The following is a 26,369-nucleotide window of genomic DNA, read 5'->3' on the forward strand; positions in this document are numbered from 1 at the left end:
GGTGAGTGGTTGTGGTGAGTGTGGTGAGTGAGTGTGGTGAGTAACAGTTACTCAGTCATTAAGTCACTCACTGGTTGATTCAGTCACTCAGTCGTTCAGTCACTCACTGGTTGATTCAGTCACTCGGTCATTAAGTCACTCACTGGTTGATTCAGTCACTCAGTCATTAAGTCACTCAGTCATTCAGTCACTCAGTCATTAAGTCACTCAGTCATTAAGTCACTCAGTGGTTGATTCAGTCACTCAGTCATTAAGTCACTCAGTGGTTGATTCAGTCACTCAGTCATTAAGTCACTCAGTGGTTGATTCAGTCACTCAGTCATTAAGTCACTCACTGGTTGATTCAGTCACTCAGTCGTTCAGTCACTCACTGGTTGATTCAGTCACTCAGTCATTAAGTCACTCACTGGTTGATTCAGTCACTCAGTCATTAAGTCACTCAGTCATTAAGTCACTCAGTGGGTGATTCAGTCACTCAGTCATTAAGTCACTGGTTGATTCAGTCACTCAGTCATTAAGTCACTCAGTGGTTGATTCAGTCATTAAGTCACTCAGTGGTTGATTCAGTCACTCAGTCATTAAGTCACTCAGTGGTTGATTCAGTCACTTAGTCATTAAGTCACTCACTGGTTGATTCAGTCACTCAGTCGTTCAGTCACTCACTGGTTGATTCAGTCACTCAGTCATTAAGTCACTCAGTCATTAAGTCACTCAGTCATTAAGTCACTCAGTCATTAAGTCACTCAGTGGTTGATTCAGTCACTCAGTCATTAAGTCACTGGTTGATTCAGTCACTCAGTCATTAAGTCACTCAGTGGTTGATTCAGTCATTAAGTCACTCAGTGGTTGATTCAGTCACTCAGTCATTAAGTCACTCAGTGGTTGATTTAGTCACTCAGTCATTAAGTCACTCAGTCATTAAGTCACTCAGTGGTTGATTCAGTCACTTAGTCATTAAGTCACTCACTGGTTGATTCAGTCACTCAGTCATTAAGTCACTCACTGGTTGATTAAGTCACTCGGTCATTAAGTCACTCAGTGGTTGATTCAGGCACTCAGTCATTAAGTCACTCAGTGGTTGATTCAGTCACTCAGTCATTAAGTCACTCACTGGTTGATTCAGTCACTCAGTCATTAAGTCACTCACTGGTTGATTCAGTCACTCAGTGGTTGATTCAGACATTCAGTCACTCACAGGTTGATTCAGTCACTCGCTGGTTGATTCAGTCACTCAGTCATTAAGTCACTCAGTGGTTGATTCAGTCATTCACTGGTTGATTCAGTCACTCAGTCATTAAGTCATGTATTCATAATAATATTCAGTCATGTGAGTGTGGTGAGTAACTCTGTGTGTGTCCCAGGCTTGGTGAGTGGTTGTGGTGAGTTGTTGTGGTGCATGTGGTGAGTGGTTGTGGTGAGTAACTGTGGTGAGTAACTATCTGTGTATGGTGTCCCAGGCTGGTGATTGTGGGGAGTGGTTGCGGTGAGTGTGGTGAGTGGTTGTGGTGAGTAACTATCTGTGTGTATTGTGTCCCAGGCTGGTGATTGTGGTGAGTGGTTGTGGTGAGTGTGGTGAGTGAGTGTGGTGAGTAACTCTGTGTATGTGGTGAGTGTGGTGAGTAACTGTGTGTGGTGAGTGGTTGTGGTGAGTGTGGTGAGTGAGTGTGGTGAGTAACTGTGTGTGTGGTGAGTGAGTGTGGTGAGTAACTGTGTGTGTGGTGAGTGTGGTGAGTGAGTGTGGTGAGTAACTGTGTGTGTGGTGTCCCAGGCTGGTGAGTGTGCTGAGTGTGGCGAGTAACTCTCTGTGAGTGGTGAGTGTGGTGAGTAACTATCTGCGTGTGGTTGTGGTGAGTGTGGTGAGTGTGGTGAGTGTGGTGAGTAACTATCTGTGTGTGTGTGTCCCAGGCTGGTGAGTGTGGTGAGTGGTTGTGGTGAGTGAGTGTGGTGAGTAACTATCTGTGTGTGTGTGTGTGGTTGTGGTGAGTGAGTGTGGTGAGTAACTCTGTGAGTGGTGAGTGTGGTGAGTAACTATCTGTGTGTGGTTGTGGTGAGTGTGGTGAGTGTGGTGAGTGTGTGGTGAGTAACTATCTGTGTGTGTGTGTCCCAGGCTGGTGAGTGTGGTGAGTGGTTGTGGTGAGTGTGGTGAGTGAGTGTGGTGAGTAACTATCTGTGTGTGTGTGTGGTTGTGGTGAGTGAGTGTGGTGAGTAACTCTGAGTGGTGAGTGTGGTGAGTAACTCTCTCTATCTGTGTGTGTGGTGTCCCAGGCTGGTGTCTGGCGCTGGAGACATCAAACTCACCAAGGATGGCAACGTCCTGCTGCACGAGATGGTGACTACCACAACAACCACAACAACAACAACCACAACAACCACTACCACAACAACCACTACCACAACAACCACTACCACCACTACCACAACAACAACCACAACTACAACAACAACCACAACAACCACTACCACAACAACCACTACCACAACAACCACTACCACCACTACCACAACAACAACCACAACAACAACCACAACTACAACAACAACCACAACAACAACCACAACAACCACTACCACAACAACCACTACCACAACTACTACCACAACAACTACCACAACAACCACAACAACAACCACTACCACAACAACCACAACAACTACCACAACAACCACTACTACAACAACAACCACAACTACTACCACAACAACCACAACAACAACCACAACAACTACTACAACAACTACCACAACCACCACTACCACAACAACCACAACAACCACCACTACCACAACAACAACTACCACAACAACCACTACCACAACTACCACAACAACAACCACCACTACCACAACAACTACCACAACAACTACCACAACAACCACAACCACTACCACAACTACCACAACAACCACAACAACCACAACCACCACTACCACAACTACCACAACAACAACCACTACCACAACAACTACCACAACAACCACAATAACAACTACCGCAACAACCGCAACAACCACAACAACTACCACAACAACCACAACAACTACCACCACAACCACAACAACTACCACAACAACCACTACCACAACAACCACTACCACAACAACCACTACCACAACTACCACTACCACAACAACCACTACCACAACCACCACAACCACAACAACCACTACCACAACCACCACTACCACAACAACCACTACCACAACCACCACTACCACAACCACCACTACCACAACAACCACTACAACTACCAACAACAACTACAACTAGAACAACAATTACCACTACTACTACCACTACAACCACTACTACTACCACTATAACTACCACTACTACTATCACAACAACTACCACTACTACTACCACTACTACCATTACTACTACGACCACTACTACCACTATAACTACCACTTATTACTACTACCACTACTACCACTACTTCTACCACAACAACTACTACTACTGCTACTATTACTACTGCTGCTACTACTGCTACTACTACTACTACCACTACTACTACCACTGCTAGCACTACTACTACCACTACTACTACTACCACTACTGCTACTACCACTACTACTACCACTACTACTAGCACTACTACTACCACCACTACTACTACCACTACTACTACCACTATGTGCGGGTGGGTGAGTGAGTGAGTGTATGGGTGAGCAAGTGAGCATGTGGGTGAGCGGGTGAGCATGTGGGTGGGCGGGTGAGCGTGCGGGTGAGTGTGCGGGTGAGCGGGTGAGTGTGTGGGTGAGCGTGTGGGTGTGCGGTTGAGCGGGTGAGCGTGCGGGTGAGTGTGCGGGTGAGCGGGTGAGTGAGTGGGTGAGCGGGTGAGCGTGTGGGTGTGCGGGTGAGCATGCGGGTGAGTGAGTGGGTGAGCGTGTGGGTGAGCGTGTGGGTGAGTGTGTGGGTGAGCGGGTGAGTGTGTGGGTGAGCGGGTGAGTGTATGGGTGAGCGTGCGGGTGAGCGAGATGGTGAGTGTATGGGTGAGCGGGTGATCGTGTGGGTGAGTGTGTGGGTGAGCGTGTGGGTGAGCGGGTGAGCGTGTGGGTGAGCGTGTGAGCGTGTGGGTGAGTGTGTGGGTGAGTGTGTGGGTGAGCGTGTGAGCGTGTGGGTGAGCGGGTGGGTGAGCGGGTGAGTGTATGGGTGAGCGTGTGGGTGAGCGTGTGAGCGTGTGGGTGAGTGTGTGGGTGAGCGTGTGGGTGAGCGTGTGGGTGAGTGTATGGGTGAGCGTGTGGGTGAGTGTATGGGTGAGCGTGTGGGTGAGCGTGCGGGTGAGTGTGTGGGTGAGCGTGTGGGTGAGCGTGTGAGCGTGTGGGTGAGTGTGTGGGTGAGCGTGTGGGTGAGCGTGTGAGCGTGTGGGTGAGCCTGTGGGTGAGCGTGTGGTGAGCGTGTGAGCGTGTGGGTGAGTGTGTGGGTGAGCGTGTGGGTGAGCGTGTGAGCGTGTGGGTGAGTGTGTGGGTGAGCGTGTTGGTGAGCGTGTGGGTGAGCGAGATGGTGAGCCCTGCCCCCACCCCCCCCCAGCAAATCCAGCACCCGACGGCATCGCTCATCGCCAAGGCAGCGACGGGTCAGGACGACGTGACGGGAGACGGGACCACCTCGTCCGTGCTGCTCATCGGAGAGCTGCTCAAGCAAGCCGACGCTCTCATCTCAGAGGTGAGCCCTCGCTCACCGGCACGCTCACCGGCACGCTCACCAACTCGCTCACCAGCACGCTCACCGGCACGCTCACCAACTCGTTCACCAACTCGCTCACTCGCTCACCAGCTCGCTCACCAACTCGCTCACTCACCAACTCGCTCACCAACTCGCTCACTCGCTCACCCGCTCACCAACTCGCTCACCAACTCGCTCACCAACTCGCTCACCAGCTCGCTCACCAACTCGCTCACTCGCTCACCAACTCGCTCACAAACTCGCTCACTCGCTCACCAACTCGATCACTCGCTCACCAATTCGGTCACTCACTCACCAACTCGCTCACCAACTCGTTCACCCGCTTACCAACTAGCTCACCAACTCTCCCACTCGCTCACCAACTCGCTCACCAACTCGCTCACTCGCCCACCAACTCGCTCACCAACTCGCTCACCAACTCGCTCACCAACTCGATCACTCGCTCACCAACTCGATCACTCGCCCACCAACTCGCCCACCAACTCGCCCACCAACTCGCTCACCAACTCGCTCACCAACTCGCTCACCAACTCGCTCACCAACTCGCTCACCAACTCGCTCACTAACTCGCTCACCAACTCCCTCACCAACTCGCTCACCAACTCGATCACTCGCCCACCAACTCGCTCACCAACTCGCTCACCAACTCGATCACTCGCCCACCAACTCGCTCACCAACTCGCTCACCAACTCGCTCACCAGCTCGCTCACTCGCTCACCAGCTCGCTCACCAGCTCGCTCACTCGCCCACCAACTCGCCCACCAGCTCGCTCACTCGCTCACCAGCTCGCTCACAAGCTCGCTCACCAACTCGCTCACCAACTCGCTCACTCGCCCACCAACTCGCTCACCAGCTCGCTCACCAGCCTGCTCACCAACTCGATCACTCGCTCACCAGCTCGCTCACCAGCTCACCAGCTCGCTCACCAACTCGCTCACCAACTCGCTCACTCGCCCACCAACTCGCTCACCAACTCGCTCACCAACTCGCTCACCAACTCGCTCACCAGCTCGCTCACCAACTCGCTCACCAGCTCGCTCACCAGCTCGCTCGCTCGTCTACCCACTCGCCGTGCTACTGTGTGGGTGACTCTGTGGGTGACTGTGTGTGTGGGCGACTGTGTGGGTGACTGTGTGCGTGGGCGACTCTGTGGGTGACTGTGTGTGTGGGCGACTCTGTGGGTGACTGTGTGTGTGGGCGACTGTGTGGGTGACTGTGTGCGTGGGCGACTCTGTGGGTGACTGTGTGTGTGGGCGACTGTGTGGGTGACTGTGTGTGTGGGCGACTCTGTGGGTGACTGTGTGTGTGGGCGACTCTGTGGGTGACTGTGTGTGTGGGCGACTCTGTGGGTGACTGTGTGTGTGGGCGACTCTGTGGGTGACTGTGTGTGTGGGCGACTCTGTGGGTGACTGTGTGCGTGGGCGACTCCGCAGGGCGTCCACCCTCGCCTGGTGACGGAGGGGATTGAGGCTGCCCGTGACCGTGCCCTGCAGCTGCTGGACTCTGTGAGGGAGTCGTCCTCCATGCCGAGGGACACCCTCGTGGAAGTCGCCCGCTCCTCCCTCCGCACCAAAGTCACCCGCAGCCTGGCAGACATCCTCACTGAGGTGGGTGGCACGCGCGGAGTGGTACACCACACAGTGTGTGGTACACACACACTGTGTGTACCACTCACTGTGTGTGTGGTACACACACACAGTGTGTGTACCACACACTGTGTGTGTGGTGTACACACACTGTGTACCACACACACTGTGTGTACCACACAGCGTGGTACACACAGTGTGTGGTACACACAGCGTGTGGTACACAGCGTGTGGTACACACAGCGTGTGGTACACACAGCGTGGTGGTGGTTACAGGTTGTGGATGTTGACGTGGTAGTTGTGGTTGTTGTGGTTGTTACAGGTTGTGGATGTTGATGTGGTTGTTGTGGTTCTTGTGGTGGTTACAGGCGGTTGTGGTTGTTGTGGTTACAGGTTGTGGTTGTTGTGGTTGTTGTGGTTGTGGTTGTTGTTACAGGCGGTTGTGGATGTTGACGTGGTTGTTGTTGTGGTTGTTGTTGCAGGCGGTTGTGGATGTTGACGTGGTTGTTGTTGTTGTGGTTGTGGTTGTTGTTACAGGCGGTTGTGGATGTTGACGTGGTTGTTGTGGTTACAGGCGGTTGTGGATGTTGACGTGGTTGTTGTGGTTGTTGTTACAGGCGGTTGTGGATGTTGACGTGGTTGTTGTGGTTGTTGTGGTTACAGGCGGTTGTGGATGTTGACGTGGTTGTTGTTGTGGTTGTTGTTACAGGTTGTGGTTGTTGTGGTTGTGGTTGTGGTTACAGGCGGTTGTGGATGTTGACGTGGTTGTTGTGGTTGTGGTTGTTGTTACAGGTTGTGGTTGTTGTGGTTGTGGTTGTTGTTACAGGCGGTTGTGGATGTTGACGTGGTAGTTGTGGTTGTTGTGGTTACAGGTTGTTGTGGTTGTGGTTACAGGCGGTTGTGGATGCGGTGTTGGCGGTGAGGAAGGAGGGAGAGCCAATTGACCTCTTCATGGTGGAGATCGTTGAGATGAAACATCGGACCGACTGTGACACTACGTGAGTTAACTACCACTACTACTACCTCTTAACTACCACTACTAACTACCACTAACTACTATACCACTAACTACCACCAACTACTATAACACTAACTACCACTACTACCAATACAACTACTAACTACCTCTTAACTACCACTACTAACTACCTCTTAACTACCACTACTAACTACCACTACTAACTACCTCTTAACTACTATACCACTAACTACCACCAACTACTATAACACTAACTACCACTACTACCAATACAACTACTAACTACCTCTTAACTACCACTACTAACTACCTCTTAACTTCCACTACTAACTACCACTACTAACTACCTCTTAACTACTATACCACTAACTACCACCAACTACTATAACACTAACTACCACTACTACTACCTCTTAACTACCACTACTACTACCTCTTAACTACCACTACTAACTGCCACTAACTACTATACCACCAACTACTATAACACTAACTACCACTACTACTACCTCTTAACTACCACTACTAACTACCACTACTACTACCTCTTAACTACCACTACTAACTACCACTACTACCTCTTAACTACCGCTACTACTACCTCTTAACTACCACTACTACTACCTCTACTACTACCTCTTAACTACCACTACTACTACCTCTTAACTACCACTACTACTACCTCTACTACTACCTCTTAACTACCACTACTACCTCTTAACTACCACTACTACCTCTTAACTACCACTACTAACTACCACTACTAACTACCACTACTACCTCTTAACTACCACTACTACCTCTTAACTACCACTACTAACTACCACTAACTACTATACCACTAACTACCACCAACTACTATAACACTAACTACCACTACTACCAATACAACTACTAACTACCTCTTAACTACCATTACTACTACCTCTTAACTAAAACTACTAACTACTACTACCTCTTAACTACCACTACTACTACCTCTTAACTACCACTACTACTACCTCTTAACTACCACTACTACTACCTCTTAACTAAAACTACTAACTACCACTACTAACTACCTCTTAACTACCACTACTAACTACCTCTTAACTACCACTACTACTACCTCTTAACTACCACTACTACTACCTCTCAACTAAAACTACTAACTACCACTACTACTACCTCTTAACTACCACTACTACTACCTCTTAACTACCACTACTACTACCTCTTAACTACCGCTACTACTACCTCTTAACTACCACTACTACTACCTCTTAACTACCACTACTACTACCTCTTAACTACCACTACTAACTACCACTAACTACTATACCACTAACTACCACTACTACCACTAACTACCAATACAACTACTACTACCTCTTAATTACCACTACTAACTACCACTATTACTACAACTACTAACTACTACTAACTACCACTACTACCATTAACTACCACTACAACTCCTACTTCTTAACTACCACTACTAACGACCACTACTAACTACCACTAACTTACAACTAACTACCACTACTAACTACTACTAACTATTACTACCACCAAGACCACCACAACCACTACCAACTACCAACAACTATCACTACCACCACTAACTTCCACTAACTACAATACCAGTATAACTACTACTAACTACTACTAACTACCACTACAAATACCATTACTACTACCACTAACTACCACTAAAATTACCACTAAAACTACCACTATAACTACCACTACTACTGCCACTACTACTCCCGCCACTACTACCACCGCTACTACTATCACCGCCACTACTACTACCGCCACTACTACTACTACCACTACTACTACTACCACTACTAGCACTACTACTACCACCACTACTACTACCACTACTACTACTACCACTACTACTACCACTACCACCACTACTACTACTACTACCACCACTACTACCACTACTACTACCACCACTACCACCACTACTACTAACTCACACAGTAGAGATGTGTGTGTGTGTCACTGTGTGTGTGTGTCACTGTGTGTGTGTGTCACTGTGTGTGTCACTGTGTGTTGTGTGTCACTGTGTGTTGTGTGTGTCACTGTGTGTGTGTCACTGTGTGTGTCACTGTGTGTGTCACTGTGTGTGTCACTGTGTGTGTGTGTCACTGTGTGTGTGTCACTGTGTGGGGAGCGATAGTGTAGCGGTTAGCGTGCTGCGCTATGAACCTGGCGACCCGGGTTCGATTCCCGCTCACGGCCAACACCAGTGACGATTATCTGAACCGGTCCCGGGCCTCCCCTAGGTCGACTCAGCCTCAAATGAGTACCTGGTGCGGTGTGTAAACATCGCCACTAGGGAGACAAAGGCGGTCGGGCGTGGTGCTGGCCACCCACCCCCTCGTGTACCGTTCTGGCCTTCATAGGTGCTCGCTAACAGCACTTGCCCCTACAGTCTGTTACAGGCTATATGGGGGATCTTTGTCTTTTATCTTTGTGTCACTGTGTGTGTCAGTGTGTGTGTCACTGTGTGTGTGTGTCACTGTGTGTGTGTGTCACTGTGTGTCACTGTGTGTGTGTCACTGTGTATTGTGTCACTGTGTGTGTGTGTCACTGTGTATTGTGTCACTGCGTGTCACTGTGTGTCACTGTTACTGTGTGTGTGTCACTGTGTGTTACTGTGTGTGTGTCACTGTATGTGTGTGTGTGTCAGTGTAGGTGCTACTCACTACTGACAGCACTTGCCCCAACAGTCTGTTCAGGCTACTTTAGTGGTGATTTTTGTTGTTGTTGTTGTTGACGTGGTTGTTGTTGTGGTTGTTGTTGACGTGGTTGTTGTTGTTGACGTGGTTGTTGTTGACGTGGTTGTTGTTGTGGTTGTTGTTGTTGACGTGGTTGTTGTTGTTGTTGACGTGGTTGTTGTTGTCGTGGTTGTTGTTGTGGTTGTTGTTGTTGACGTGGTTGTTGTTGTTGTTGACGTGGTTGTTGTTGACGTGGTTGTTGTTGACGTGGTTGTTGTTGACGTGGTTGTTGTTGTTGACGTGGTTGTTGTTGTTGACGTGGTTGTTGTTGTTGTTGACGTGGTTGTTGTTGTTGTGGTTGTGGTTGTTGTTGTTGTTGACGTGGTTGTTGTTGTTGTTGTGTAGCTTGGTCCGTGGTCTGGTGCTGGACCATGGGGCAAGACACCCGGACATGAAGAAACGCGTGGAGAGAGCATTCATCCTGACGTGTAACGTGTCGCTGGAGTATGAGAAGAGGTGACGCTCACCACCACCACTCACCACCACCACTCACCACCACTCACCAGCACTCACCACCACTCACCACCACTCACCACCACCACTCACCACCACCACTCACCACCACTCACCACCACTCACCACCACTCACCACCACCACTCACCACCACTCACCACCACCACTCACCACCACTCACCACTCACCACCACTCACCACCACCACTCACGCGTGGAGAGAGCATTCATCCTGACGTGTAACGTGTCGCTGGAGTATGAGAAGAGGTGACGCTCACCACCACCACTCACCACCACTCACCACCACCACTCACCAGCACTCACCACCACCACTCACCACCACCACTCACCACCACCACTCACCACTCACGCGTGGAGAGAGCATTCATCCTGACGTGTAACGTGTCGCTGGAGTATGAGAAGAGGTGACGCTCACCACCACTCACCACCACCACTCACCACTCACTCACCACTCACTCACCACTCACCACCACCACTCACCACCACCACTCACCACCACTCACCACCACCACTCACCACTCTCGCGTGGAGAGAGCATTCATCCTGACGTGTAACGTGTCACTGGAGTATGAGAAGAGGTAACGCTCACCACCACTCACCACCACTCACCACCACTCACCACCACTCACCACCACCACTCACCACCACTCACCACCACTCACCACCACCACTCACGCGTGGAGAGAGCATTCATCCTGACGTGTAACGTGTCGCTGGAGTATGAGAAGAGGTGACGCTCACCACCACTCACCACCACTCACCACCACTCACCACCACTCACCAGCACCACTCACCAGCACCACCACTCACCACCACCACTCACCACCACTCACCAGCACTCACCACCACTCACCACCACTCACCACCAGCACTCACCACCACTCACCACCACTCACCACCACCACTCACCACCACTCTCCACCACTCACCACCACCACTCACCACCACTCACCACCACTCACCACCACCACTCACCACCACTCACCACCACCACTCACCACCGCTCACCACTCACCACCACTCACCACCACTCACCACCACTCACCAGCACTCACCACGACCACTCACCACCACCACTCACCACCACCACTCACCACCACCACTCACCACCACTCACCACCACTCACCAGCACCACTCACCACCACTAACCACTCACCACCACTCACCAGCACCACTCACCACCACTAACCACCACTCACCACCACTCACCAGCACCACTCACCACCACCACTCACCACCACCACTCACCACCACCACTAACCACCACTCACCACCACTCACCAGCACCACTCACCACCACCACTCACTACCACTCACCACCACTCACCACCACCACTCACCAGCACTCACCACTCACCACCACCACTCACCACCACCACTCACCACCACCACTCACCACCACCACTCACCACCACCACTCACCACCACCACTCACCACCACTCACCACCACTCACTCACCACCACTCACCACCACTCACCACCACCACTCACCACCACTCACCACCACTCACCACCACCACTCACCACCACTCACCACCACTCACCAGCACCACTCACCACCACTGACCACCACTCCCCACCACCACTCCCCACCAGCACTCACCACCACCACTCACCACCACCACTCACCACCACCACCACTCACCAGCACTCACCAGCACCACTCACCACCACCACTCACCAGCACTCACCACCACTCACCACCACCAGCACTCACCACCACCACTCACCACCACCACTCACCACCACCACTCACCACCACCACTCACCACCACTGTGTCTCACGCTGTGTGTGTGTCTCACGCTGTGTGTGTCTCTGTGTGTCACGCTGTGTGTGTCTCTGTGTGTCACGCTGTGTGTGTGTGTGTGTCTCACGCTGTGTGTGTGTGTCTCACGCTGTGTGTGTGTCTCAAGTTGTGTGTCTCTGTGTGTCACGCTGTGTGTGTGTGTGTCTCACGCTGTGTGTGTGTCACGCTGTGTGTGTGTGTCACGCTGTGTGTGTCACGCTGTGTGTGTCTCACGCTGTGTGTGTGTGTCTGTCTCACGCTGTGTGTGTGTGTGTCACACGCTGTGTGTGTCTCACGCTGTGTGTGCTGTGTGTCTCACGCTGTGTGTGTGTCACGCTGTGTGTGTGTGTCTCACGCTGTGTGTGTGTGTGTCTGTGTGTGTCTCACGCTGTGTGTGTGTCTCACGCTGTGTGTCTCGCTGTGTGTCTCTGTGTCTCACGCTGTGTGTGTGTGTCTCACGCTGTGTGTGTGTCTCACGCTGTGTGTCTGTGTGTCTCTGTGTGTCTCACGCTGTGTGTGTGTCTCACGCTGTGTGTCTGTGTGTCTCACGCTGTGTGTCTGTGTGTCTCTGTGTGTGTCTGTGTGTCTCACGCTGTGTGTCTGTGTGTCTCTGTGTGTGTCTCTGTGTGTGTCTCTGTGTGTGCAGCGAAGTGAACGCCGGCTTCTTCTACAAGTCTGTGTGTGTCTCTGTGTCTCACGCTGTGTGTGTCTCTGTGTGTGTCTGTGTGTCTCTGAGTGTGTCTCACGCTGTGTGTGTGTGTGTCTCACGCTGTGTGTGTGCTCTGTGTGTGTCTCTGTGTCTCACGCTGTGTGTGTGTCTCTGTGTGTGTCTCACGCTGTGTGTGTGTCTCTGTGTGTGTCTCTGTGTGTGCAGCGAAGTGAGCGCCGGCTTCTTCTACAAGTCTCTGTGTGTGTCTCACGCTGTGTGTGTCTGTGTGTCTCACGCTGTGTGTGTGTCTCTGTGTGTGTGTGTGTCTCTGTGTGTGCAGCGAAGTGAACGCCGGCTTCTTCTACAAGTCTCTGTGTGTGTCTCACGCTGTGTGTGTCTGTGTGTCTCACGCTGTGTGTGTGTCTCTGTGTGTGTGTGTGTGTCTCTGTGTGTGCAGCGAAGTGAACGCCGGCTTCTTCTACAAGTCTCTGTGTGTGTCTCACGCTGTGTGTGTCTGTGTGTCTCACGCTGTGTGTGTGTCTCTGTGTGTGTGTGTGTCTCTGTGTGTGCAGCGAAGTGAACGCCGGCTTCTTCTACAAGTCTCTGTGTGTGTCTCACGCTGTGTGTGTCTGTGTGTCTCACGCTGTGTGTGTGTCTCTGTGTGTGTGTGTGTCTCTGTGTGTGCAGCGAAGTGAACGCCGGCTTCTTCTACAAGTCTGTGTGTGTGTCTCACGCTGTGTGTGTGTGTCTGTGTGTGTCTCTGTGTGTGTGTGTCTCTGTGTGTGTGTCTCACGCTGTGTCTGTGTCTGTGTGTCTCTGTGTGTGTGTGTGTGTGTCTCTGTGTGTGTCTCACGCTGTGTGTGTGTGTCTCACGCTGTGTGTGTGTCTGTGTGTGTCTCACGCTGTGTGTGTGTCTCTGTGTGTGTGTGTGTGTCTCTGTGTGTGCAGCGAAGTGAACGCCGGCTTCTTCTACAAGTCTGCTGCGGAGCGCGAGGCGCTGGTGAGCGCCGAGCGCCGCTTCACGGAGGAGAGAATCCGCAAGGTGGTGGCACTGAAGCGTGCAGCTTGTGACGGCACAGACCACGGATTTGTACTCATCAACCAGAAGGTGGGTGGCTGGGTGGGTGGGTGAGTGGGTGGGTGGGTGGGTGAGTGGGTGGGTGGGTGGGTGAGTGGGTGGGTGGGTGGGTGAGTGGGTGAGTGGGTGGGTGGGTGGGTGAGTGGGTGGGTGGGTGGGTGAGTGCGTGGGTGAGTGGGTGGGTGGGTGAGTGGGTGGATGAGTGAGTGAGTGAGTGGGTGAATGAGTGAGTGGGTGGGTGATTGAGTGGGTGGGTGAGTGAGTGGGTTGGTGGGTGAGTGGGTGGGTTGGTGGGTGAGTGGGTGGGTGGGTGAGTGGGTGGGTGGGTGGGTGGGTGAGTGGGTGGGTGGGTGGGTGGGTGAGTGGGTGGGTGGGTGGGTGAGTGGGTGGGTGGGTGAGTGGGTGGGTGGGTGGGTGAGTGGGTGGGTGGGTGGGTGAGTGGGTGGGTGGGTGAGTGGGTGGATGAGTGAGTGAGTGGGTGGATGAGTGAGTGGGTGGGTGATTGAGTGGGTGGGTGAGTGAGTGGGTTGGTGGGTGAGTGGGTGGGTTGGTGGGTGAGTGGGTGGGTGGGTGGGTGAGTGGGTGGGTGGGTGGGTGGGTGAGTGGGTGGGTGGGTGAGTGGGTGGGTGGGTGAGTGGGTGGGTGGGTGGGTGGGTGGGTGGGTGAGTGGGTGGGTGGGTGGGTGAGTGGGTGGGTGGGTGAGTGAGTGGGTGGGTGAGTGGGTGGGTGGGTGAGTGGGTGGGTGAGTGGGTGGGTGGGTGGGTGAGTGGGTGGGTGGGTGAGTGGGTGGATGAGTGAGTGGGTGGGTGGATGAGTGAGTGGGTGGGTGATTGAGTGGGTTGGTGGGTGAGTGGGTGGGTTGGTGGGTTGGTGGGTGAGTGGGTGGGTTGGTGGGTGAGTGGGTGGGTTGGTGGGTGAGTGGGTGGGTGGGTGGGTTGGTGGGTGAGTGGGTGGGTTGGTGGGTGAGTGGGTGGGTTGGTGGGTGAGTGGGTGGGTGGATGGGTGAGTGGGTGGGTGGATGGGTTGGTGGGTGAGTGGGTGAGGGAGTGGGAGTAGGTGCGGGAGTGGGTGAGTGGTGGGTGAGTGAGTGGGTGGGTGAGTGGGTGGGTAGGTGAGTGAGTGGGTGAGTGGTGGGTGAGTGAGTGGGTGAGGGAGTGAGTGAGTGGGTGGGTGGGTGAGGGAGTGAGTGGGTAGGTGAGTGAGTGGGTGAGTGTACTCACCACCTACTCACCACCTCCTCACCGCGTGTGGTGAGCAGGGAATAGACCCCAACTCTCTGGACATGCTTGCCAAGGGTTGGTGGGTGGGTGGGTGAGTGAGTGGGTGGGTGAGTGAGTGAGTGAGTGGGTGAGTGGATGGGTGAGTGAGTGGGTGGGTGAGTGGGTGGGTGAGTGAGTGGGTGAGTGTACTCACCACCTACTCACCACCTCCTCACCGCGTGTGGTGAGCAGGGAATAGACCCCAACTCTCTGGACATGCTTGCCAAGGGTTGGTGGGTGGGTGGGTGAGTGAGTGGGTGGGTGAGTGAGTGAGTGGGTGGGTGAGTGGATGGGTGAGTGAGTGGGTGGGTGAGTGGGTGGGTGAGTGAGTGGGTGAGTGTACTCACCACCTACTCACCACCTCCTCACCGCGTGTGGTGAGCAGGGAATAGACCCCAACTCTCTGGACATGCTTGCCAAGGAAGGCATCGTGGCATTGAGACGGGCAAAGAGACGCAACATGGAGCGGTGAGGACACCTCACCACCACACGCTCACCACCACACGTTCACCAACACACACACTCACCAACACACACTCACCACCACACGCTCACCAACACACGCTCACCACACGCTCACCAACACACGCTCACCACCACACACTCACCAACATGCTCACCAACACACGCTCACCAACACACGCTCACCAGCACACCTCACTACCACACGCTCACCACCACACGCTCACCAACACACGCTCACCACCACACACTCACCACCACACGCTCACCAACACACGCTCACCACCACACGCTCACCAACACACGCACACCACCACACGCTCACCAACACACGCTCACCAACACACGCTCACCACCACACGCTCACCAACACACGCTCACCACCACTCACCAACACACGCTCACCACCACACGCTCACCAACACACGCTCACCACCACTCACCAACACACGCTCACCAGCACACACTCACCAGCACACGCTCACCAGCACACGCTCACCAACACACGCTCACCAGCACACGCTCACCAACACACGCTCACCAACACACGCTCACCAACACGCTCACCAACACGCTCACCAACACACGCTCACCAACACACGCTCACCACCACAGGCTCACCAACACGCTCACCACCACACGCTCACCACCACACGCTCACCAACACGCTCACCAACAACCGCTCACCACCACACGCTCACCACCACACGCTCACCACCACACGCTCACCAACACACGCTCACCACCACACGCTCACCACCACACGCTCACCAGCACACGCTCACCAGCACACGCTCACCACCACTCACCACCACACGCTCACCACAACACGCTCACCACCACACACTCACCACCACTCACCACCACACGCTCACCACCACACAATCACCACCACTCACCAACACACGCTCACCACCACACGCTCACCCCCACACGCTCACCAGCACACGCTCACCAGCACACGCTCACCAGCACACGCTCACCACCACACGCTCACCAGCACACGCTCACCAGCACACGCTCACCACCACACGCTCACCAACATGCGCACCAACACATGCTCACCACACACACCACTCACCACACACACTACACGCTCACCACTCACCACCACACGCTCACCACCACACGCTCACCACCACACGCTCACCAACACACACACACCACTCACTGCCATGCACTCACCACCGTGCACTCGCCACCCGACACTCACCAGTCGCTCACCACCACCACCACCACTGTTTGTGTGTCAGGCTGATGCTGGCGTGTGGAGGCCAGGCCATGAACTCTGTGGACGACCTCACGGTGGACTGCCTGGGCTACGCGGGCCTTGTCTACGAGCAGACCCTGGTACACAGTCACACACAGTCACACACAGTCACACACAGTCACAGTCACACACAGTCACACACACAGTCACACACACACACACAGTCAACAACAACAACAACCGCCATTCGCCACTAAGTGGCGGTGTCGAACGCCCGCTGGCAGGAGGTCACGGGGCAGACCCAGGTGCCACGGGTCGACTGACTGAGATGACTGGCTGATGCACCACCTGTGCCCCCTACTGTGCCAACCTGCTGTGCTTTAGCCACCCGGCGCTCCGCTCGCTGTTGTGAGCGTCGCTCCTCCGCCCTCCGTTGTTGTTGGAGGGCGACTGCCTCCAACTGCCCAGTAGCATCCTTCATGAGCCTCCTCCACAGAGGCCGATCTTGACACCGCTGGTACCAGTCATCGGCAAGTCCACTCAGCTCCACGTCCTCCTGTACCACATCACTCCATCTCTTCTCTAGCCCGTGCCGCGCCCGCTTAACCCCCTCAATCCGGCCAAACAAAAGCTGTTTCGGCATGCGGTGGCTGGGCATGCGGGCTACATGACCCAGCCATCGCAGCCTTTCCCGCCGGAGGAGCTCACCGATGGGACCTTGCCCAGATCTTTCAAGGATTTGTGAGCTCCTCACACAATCCAGTCTGGTTAAACCCAGGATGGATCGTAGGCAGGCCAGCCTAAATGTTTCTAACTGGCGAAGATGTTCCATTAGGGGGGTCCACGTTTCGCAAGCGTAGAGAAGGGAGGGAATGACCGTGGCCGAGAAGACCTGAAGCTTAGTGCGGAGCGACAGACCAGGTAGCTTCCACACAGCGTTACGCAACCGATGAAAAGATATTGCCGCTCGACTGATTCGGAATGAAACCTCTGCTGTTAAACTGGAGCCAGTCACGGGTCGACTGACTGAGATGACTGATATGACAGGCTGTACCCCCTACACACAAAGATAAAAAAAACACTCACACACACATAGACACATAGACACACACATAGACACACACACATAGACACACACATAGACACACACATAGACACACACATAGACACACACAGAAACACACACATAAACACACACACACATAGACAGATCCACATCTCCTTCCCAATCAATCCTGCCCCCACTCTCACCTCACCACTACACACTTAACACCCGCGCTCACCACCACCGCCACTCACCACCGCCGCTCACCACCACCGCTGTGTGTCCGTGTGTGTGTCTGTGTGTGACTGTGTGTCTGTGTGTGTCTGTGTGTGACTGTATGTGTCTGTGTGTGTCTGTGTGTTTGTGTGTCTGTGTGTATGCATGTGTGTGTCTGTGTGACTGCGTGACTGTGTGTGTGTCTGTGTGTATGTGTGACTGTGTGTATGTGTGTGTGTTTGTGTGACTGTGTGTGTGTGTCTGTGTGTGTGTGCCACTCTGTGTGTGTGTCACTCTGTGTGTGTGTCACTCTGTGTGTGTGTCACTGTGTGGGGAGCGGTAGTGTAGTGGTTAGCGCTACGCTGCGCTATGAACCTGGCGACCCGGGTTCGATTCCCGCTCACGGCCAACACCAGTGACAATTATCTGAACCGGTCCCGGGCCTCCCCTAGGTCGACTCAGCCTCAAATGAGTACCTGGTGCGGTGTGTAAACATCGCCACTAGGGAGACAAAGGCGGTCGGGCGTGGTGCTGGCCACCCACCCCCTCGTGTACCGTTACGGCCTTCATAGCTGCTCGCTAACAGCACTTGCCCCTACAGTCTGTTAAGGCTATACGGGGGATCTTTGGATCTTTGTTTGTGTGTGCGCGTGTGACTGTGTGTGCGTGTGACTGTGTGTGTGTGACTGTGTGTCTGTGTGTGTCTGTGTGACTGTGTGTGTGTGTGACTGTCTGTGTGACTGTCTGCGTGTGACTGCGTGTGACTGCGTGTGACTGTGTGTGCAGGGTGAGGAGAAGTTCACGTTCGTGGAGGAGTGCAGGGTGCCGCAGTGTGTGTGTGACTGTGTGTGTGTGTGGTGTGTGTGTGGTGTGTGTGACTGTGTGTGTGACTGTGTGTGTGTGTGGTGTGTGTGTGGTGTGTGTGACTGTGTGTGTGACTGTGTGTGTGTGTCGGTGTGTGTGACTGTGTGTGTGTGACTGTGTGTGACTGTGTCTGTGTGACTGTGTGTGTGTGACTGTGTGTGACTGTGTGTCTGTGTGACTGTGTGACTGCATGTGTGTGACTGTGTGTGACCGTGTGACTGTGTGTGTGTGTGACTGTGTGTGACTGTGTGTGTGTGTGACTGTCTGTGTGTGACTGTGTGTGTGACTGTGTGACTGTGTGTGCAGGGTGAGGAGAAGTTCATGTTCGTGGAGGAGTGCAGGGTGCCGCAGTGTGTGTGTGTGTGTGACTCTGTGTGTGTCTGTGTGTGTGTGTGACTGTGTGTGTGTGAGACTGTGTGTGACTGTGTGTGTGTGAGACTGTGTGACTGTGTGTGACTGTGTGTGTGTGACTGTGTGTGTGGCTGTGTGTGTGACTGTGTGTGTGTGACTGTGTGTGTGTGTGACTGTGTGTGTGTGTGACTGTGTGTGTGTGACTGTGTGTGTGTGACTGTGTGTGTGTGACTGTGTGTGACTGTGTGACTGTGTGTGTGACTGTGTGTGACTGTCTGTGTGTGTGACTGTGTGTGTGACTGTGTGACTGTGTGTCTGTGTGACTGTGTGACTGTGTGTGTGTGACTGTGTGTGTGTGTGTGTGACTGTCTGCGTGTGACTGCGTGTGACTGTGTGTGCAGGGTGAGGAGAAGTTCACGTTCGTGGAGGAGTGCAGGGTGCCGCAGTGACTGTGTGTGTGTGACTGTGTGTGTGTGTGACTGTCTGTGTGTGTGTGACTGTGTGTGACTGTGTGTGTGTGTGACTGTGTGTGTGGGACTGTGTGTGACTGTGTGTGACTGTGTGACTGTGTGTGCAGGGTGAGGAGAAGTTCACGTTCGTGGAGGAGTGCAGGGTGCCGCAGTGTGTGTCTGTGTGTGTGACTGTGTGTGACTGTGTGACTGTGTGTGACTGTGTGTGACTGTGTGACTGCGTGTGTGTGACTGTGTGTGACTGTGTGACTGTGTGTGTGTGTGACTGTGTGTGTGACTGTGTGTGACTGTGTGTGACTGTGTGTGCAGGGTGAGGAGAAGTTCACGTTCGTGGAGGAGTGCAGGGTGCCGCAGTCCGTCACCCTGCTGGTGCGAGGGCCCAGCCGCCATGCCCTGCAACAGGTTCGGGACGCAGCGCGGGACGGCCTGAGGGCCGTCAAGAACGCCATCGAGGATGGTGAGAGGCACGGACACACACACACTGGCACACACACAGACACACACACAGACACACACACACACACGGGCACACACACTGGCACACACACACGGGCACACACACACACACTGGCACACACACGGACACACACTGGCACACACACACACACAGACACACACACAGACACACACACACACACACACACGGGCACACACACACTGGCACACACACACACACGGGCACACACACACTGGCACACACACACGGGCACACACACACACACGGACACACACACACACACGGGCACACACACACACACGGATACACACACACACACTGGCACACACACACGGGCACACACTCGCACACACACACGGGCACACACACACACGGACACACACACGGGCACACACTCGCACACACACACGGGCACGCACACACACACGGGCACACACACACACACACGGGCACACACACACGGGCACACACACACTGGCACACACACACACTGGCACACACACACACACTGGCACGGACACACACACGGGCACACACACACACGGACACACACACACACGGGCACACACACACACACGGGCACACACACACACGGACACACACACACACACGGGCACACACACACACTGGCACACACACACACGGGCACACACTCGCACACACACACGGGCACACACACACACGGACACACACACGGGCACACACTCGCACACACACACGGGCACACACACACACATGGGCACACACTCGCACACACACACGGGCACACACACACACACACGGGCACACACACACGGGCACACACACACTGGCACACACACACACTGACATACACACACACACTGGCACGGACACGCACACACACACGGGCACACACACACACACTGGCACGCACGCACGCACTGGCACACACACGCACTGGCACGGACACGCACTGGCACGGACACAGACACGCACTGGCACACACGCACTGGCACGGACACGCTGGCACGGACACAGACACGCACTGGCACGGACACGGACACACGGACACGCACTGGCACAGACACACGCACTGGCACAGACACACACACGTACACATGCATGTGTGTTTGCGTGTGTGTACACGCTGTGTGTGTACACGCTGTGTGTGTACACGCTGTGTGTGTGTGTACACGCTGTGTGTGTACACGCTATGTGTGCACACGCTGTGTGTGTGCACACGCTGTGTGTGTGTACACGCTGTGTGTGTGTACACGCTGTGTGTGTGTACACGCTGTGTGTGTGTACACGCTGTGTGTGTGTGTGTACACGCTGTGTGTGTACACGCTGTGTGTGTGTGTGTACACGCTGTGTGTGTACACGCTGTGTGTGTGTGTACACGCTGTGTGTGTACACACGCTGTGTGTGTGTACACGCTGTGTGTGTACACGCTGTGTGTGTACACACGCTGTGTGTGTACACACGCTGTGTGTGTACACGCTGTGTGTGTGTACACGCTGTGTGTGTGTACACGCTGTGTGTGTACACGCTGTGTGTCTGTGTGTGTGTACACGCTGTGTGTGTGTACACGCTGTGTGTGTACACGCTGTGTGTGTACACGCTGTGTGTGTACACGCTGTGTGTGTACACGCTGTGTGTGTGTACACGCTGTGTGTGTACACGCTGTGTGTGTGTACACGCTGTGTGTGTGTACACGCTGTGTGTGTACACGCTGTGTGTGTGTACACGCTGTGTGTGTGTGTGTACACGCTGTGTGTGTACACGCTGTGTGTGTGTGTGTACACGCTGTGTGTGTACACGCTGTGTGTGTGTGTACACGCTGTGTGTGTACACACGCTGTGTGTGTGTACACGCTGTGTGTGTACACGCTGTGTGTGTACACACGCTGTGTGTGTACACACGCTGTGTGTGTACACGCTGTGTGTGTGTACACGCTGTGTGTGTGTACACGCTGTGTGTGTACACGCTGTGTGTCTGTGTGTGTGTACACGCTGTGTGTGTGTACACGCTGTGTGTGTACACGCTGTGTGTGTACACGCTGTGTGTGTACACGCTGTGTGTGTACACGCTGTGTGTGTGTACACGCTGTGTGTGTACACGCTGTGTGTGTACACGCTGTGTGTGTGTACACGCTGTGTGTGTACACGCTGTGTGTGTGTACACGCTGTGTGTGTGTACACGCTGTGTGTGTGTGTACACACTGTGTGCTGTGTGTACACACTGTGTGCTGTGTGTGTACACGCTGTGTGTGTACACGCTGTGCTCCAGGCTGTGTGATTCCGGGTGCCGGTGCGTTTGAGGTGGCCGCTTGGCAGGAGCTGACGGCCTTCCAGCCACAGGTGAAGGGCCGTGCACAGCTGGGCATCCAGGCCTTCGCCGAGGCCTTGCTGATCATCCCCAAGGTGGGCGAATCCCTACACACTCACTACACACTGTCTAGACACTCACTAGACACTGTGTCACTGTCTGTGTGTGTGTCTGTGTCTGTGTGTGTGTCTGTGTCTGTGTGTGTGTGTGTCAGTGTGTCTGTGTGTGTGTGTGTCTAAGTGTGTGTGTGTGTCTAAGTGTGTCTAAGTGTCTGTGTCTGTGTGTGTGTCTAAGTGTGTGTGTCTGTGTGTGTGGGGAGCGATAGTGTAGCGGTTAGCGCTACGCTGCGCTATGAACCTGGCGACCCGGGTTCGATTCCCGCTCACGGCCAACACCACCAGTGACGATTATCTGAACCGGTCCCAGGCCTCCCCTAGGTCGACTCAGCCTCAAATGAGTACCTGGTGCGGTGTGTAGTAAACATCGCCACTAGGGAGACAAAGGCGGTCGGGCGTGGTGCTGGCCACCCACCCCCTCGTGTACCGTTTCGGCCTTCATAGGTGCTCGCTAACAGCACTTGCCCCTACAGTCTGTTAAGGCTATACGGGGGATCTTTGTTATCTTTGTGTGTGTGTCTAAGTGTGTGTGTCTGTGTGTGTATATCTAAGTGTGTCTAAGTGTGTGTGTGTCTAAGTGTGTGTGTCTAAGTGTATGTGTCTGTGTGTGTGTCTGAGTAGACTTTGTCTCACAACGCGGGCTACGATGCTCTGGACACGGTGGTGAAACTCAAGGCAGAGTTGGCGCAGACGAAACAGCTGGTCGGGGTGGACCTGAACACCGGTACACAGTCACCACTAGTCACCACTAGTCACCACTAGTCACCACTAGTCACTACTAGTCACCACTAGTCACCACTAGTCACCAGTAGTCACCACTAGTCACCACTAGTCACTAGTAGTTACCACTAGTCACTACTAGTCACTAGTCACCACTAGTCACCACTAGTCACCACTAGTCACTAGTAGTTACCACTAGTCACTACTAGTCACCACTAGTCACCACTAGTCACCACTAGTCACCACTAGTAATCACTAGTCACTAGTAGTTACCACTAGTTACCACTAGTCACTACTAGTCACTAGTAGTTACCACTAGTCACTAGTAGTCACTAGTAGTCACCAGTAGTTACTAGTAGTCACCACTAGTCACCAGTAGTCACCAGTAGTCACCACTAGTCACCACTAGTCACTACTAGTCACCACTAGTCACCACTAGTCACCACTAGTAATCACTAGTCACTAGTAGTTACCACTAGTTACCACTAGTCACTACTAGTCACTAGTAGTTACCACTAGTCACTAGTAGTCACTAGTAGTCACCAGTAGTCACTAGTAGTCACCACTAGTCACCAGTAGTCACCAGTAGTCACCACTAGTCACCACTAGTCACCACTAGTCACCACTAGTCACCACTAGTAATCACTAGTCACTAGTAGTTACCACTAGTTACCACTAGTCACTACTAGTCACTAGTAGTTACCACTAGTCACTAGTAGTCACCACTAGTCACCACTAGTCACTAGTAGTCACTAGTAGTCACTACTAGTCACTAGTTACCACTAGTTACCACTAGTCACTAGTCACCACTAGTCACCAGTAGTCACTACTAGTCACCACTAGTCACCAGTAGTCACTAGTAGTCACCAGTAGTCACCACTAGTCACCAGTAGTCACTAGTAGTCACCACTAGTCACCACTAGTCACTAGTAGTCACCACTAGTCACTAGTAGTCACCACTAGTCACCACTAATCACTAGTAGTCACCACTAGTCACTACTAGTCACCAGTAGTCACTAGTCACCACTAGTCACCACTAGTCACTAGTAGTCACCACTAGTCACCACTAGTCACCAGTAGTCACTAGTCACTACTAGTCACCACTAGTCACCAGTAGTCACCAGTAGTCACTAGTAGTCACTAGTAGTCACTAGTAGTCACCACTAGTCATCACTAGTCACCAGTAGTCACCACTAGTCACCACTAGTCACTACTAGTCACCAGTAGTCACCAGTAGTCACTAGTCACCACTAGTCACCACTAGTCACTAGTAGTCACTAGTAGTCACTAGTAGTCACCACTAGTCACTAGTAGTCACTAGTAGTCACCACTAGTCACCAGTAGTCACCAGTAGTCACTAGTCACCACTAGTCACCACTAGTCACCAGTAGTCACTAGTAGTCACCAGTAGTCACCACTAGTCACCAGTAGTCACTAGTCACTACTGGTCACTACTAGTCACCACTAGTCACCACTAGTCACCAGTAGTCACTAGTAGTCACTAGTAGTCACCACTAGTCACCAGTAGTCACCACTAGTCACCACTAGTCACTACTAGTCACCAGTAGTCACCAGTAGTCACTAGTCACCACTAGTCACCACTAGTCACTAGTAGTCACTAGTAGTCACCACTAGTCACCACTAGTCACTAGTAGTCACTAGTAGTCACCACTAGTCACCACTAGTCACTAGTAGTCACTAGTAGTCACCAGTAGTCACCAGCAGCAGTCACCACTAGTCACCACTAGTCACCACTAGTCACCAGCAGCAGTCACCACTAGTCACCACTAGTCACTACTAGTCACCAGCAGCAGTCACCACTAGTCACTAGTCACCACTAGTCACCACTAGTCACTAGTCACTAGTAGCAGTCACCACTAGTCACCACTAGTCACTAGTCACCACTAGTCACCACTAGTCACCACTAGTCACCAGCAGCAGTCACCACTAGTCACTAGTAGTCACCACTAGTCACTAGTAGTCACCACTAGTCACTAGCAGTCACCACTAGTCACTAGTAGTCACCACTAGTCACCACTAGTCACCAGCAGCAGTCACCACTAGTCACCACTAGTCACTAGTAGTCACTACTAGTCACCACTAGTCACCAGCAGCAGTCACCAGCACAATACCTAGCAGTCAGTAGCAGTCAGTAGCAGCAGTCAGCAGTCAGTAGCAGTCAGTAGCAGCAGTCAGTAGCAGTCAGCAGTCAGTAGCAGTCAGTAGCAGCAGTCAGTAGCAGGCAGCAGTCAGTAGCAGTCAGCAGTCGGTAGCAGTCAGCAGCAGTCAGTAGCAGTCAGCAGTCAGCAGCAGTCAGTAGCAGTCAGTAGCAGGCAGCAGTCAGTAGCAGTCAGTAGCAGTCAGTAGTCAGTAGCAGTCAGTAGCAGCAGTCAGTAGCAGGCAGCAGTCAGTAGCAGTCAGCAGTCGGTAGCAGTCAGCAGCAGTCAGCAGTCAGCAGCAGTCAGTAGCAGGCAGCAGTCAGTAGCAGTCAGTAGCAGGCAGCAGTCAGCAGCAGTCAGTGGCAGTCAGCAGCAGTCAGTAGCAGTCAGCAGTCAGTAGTAGTCAGTAGCAGTCAGTAGCAGTCAGTAGTCAGTAGCAGTCAGTAGCAGCAGTCAGTAGCAGTCAGTAGCAGTCAGTAGTCAGTAGCAGTCAGTAGCAGTCAGTAGCAGTTGGTAGTCAGTAGCAGTCATCAGCAGTCAGTAGCAGCAGTCAGTAGCAGTCAGTAGCAGGCAGCAGTCAGTAGCAGTCAGTAGCAGGCAGCAGTCAGCAGCAGTCAGTAGCAGCAGTCAGTGGCAGTCAGCAGCAGTCAGTAGCAGTCAGCAGTCAGTAGTAGTCAGTAGCAGTCAGTAGCAGTCAGTAGCAGCAGTCAGTAGCAGTCAGTAGTCAGTAG

General features: G+C 53.2%; 1 protein-coding gene across 2 annotated transcripts in view; it reads left to right on the forward strand.

Annotated features, from left to right (window-relative positions):
- LOC142908412 (T-complex protein 1 subunit zeta-like) overlaps positions 1–26,369 on the forward strand; it is a 45,399-nt gene that overhangs the window by 4,877 nt on the left and 14,153 nt on the right. Inside the window, exons 2-12 of one of the 2 annotated variants that reach the window (XM_076059105.1) lie at positions 2,266–2,329; positions 4,535–4,669; positions 6,125–6,298; positions 7,172–7,275; positions 10,376–10,486; positions 13,891–14,050; positions 15,665–15,747; positions 16,995–17,091; positions 20,207–20,354; positions 22,605–22,738; positions 23,381–23,483. In XM_076059105.1, coding sequence (XP_075915220.1) covers positions 2,266–2,329; positions 4,535–4,669; positions 6,125–6,298; positions 7,172–7,275; positions 10,376–10,486; positions 13,891–14,050; positions 15,665–15,747; positions 16,995–17,091; positions 20,207–20,354; positions 22,605–22,738; positions 23,381–23,483 — 1,313 coding nt within the window. Of the gene's footprint in view, positions 1–2,265; positions 2,330–4,534; positions 4,670–6,124; positions 6,299–7,171; positions 7,276–10,375; positions 10,487–12,939; positions 13,538–13,890; positions 14,051–15,664; positions 15,748–16,994; positions 17,092–20,206; positions 20,355–22,604; positions 22,739–23,380; positions 23,484–26,369 lie in introns of those variants that run through there. The other variant, XM_076059106.1, reaches the window with a different exon arrangement.

This window comes from Petromyzon marinus (genome assembly GCF_048934315.1).
Source record: "Petromyzon marinus isolate PM22_M1 ecotype Great Lakes invasive population chromosome 84 unlocalized genomic scaffold, UKy_Petmar_22M1.pri1.0 chr84_unloc.2, whole genome shotgun sequence".
Classification (NCBI taxonomy): domain Eukaryota; kingdom Metazoa; phylum Chordata; class Hyperoartia; order Petromyzontiformes; family Petromyzontidae; genus Petromyzon; species Petromyzon marinus.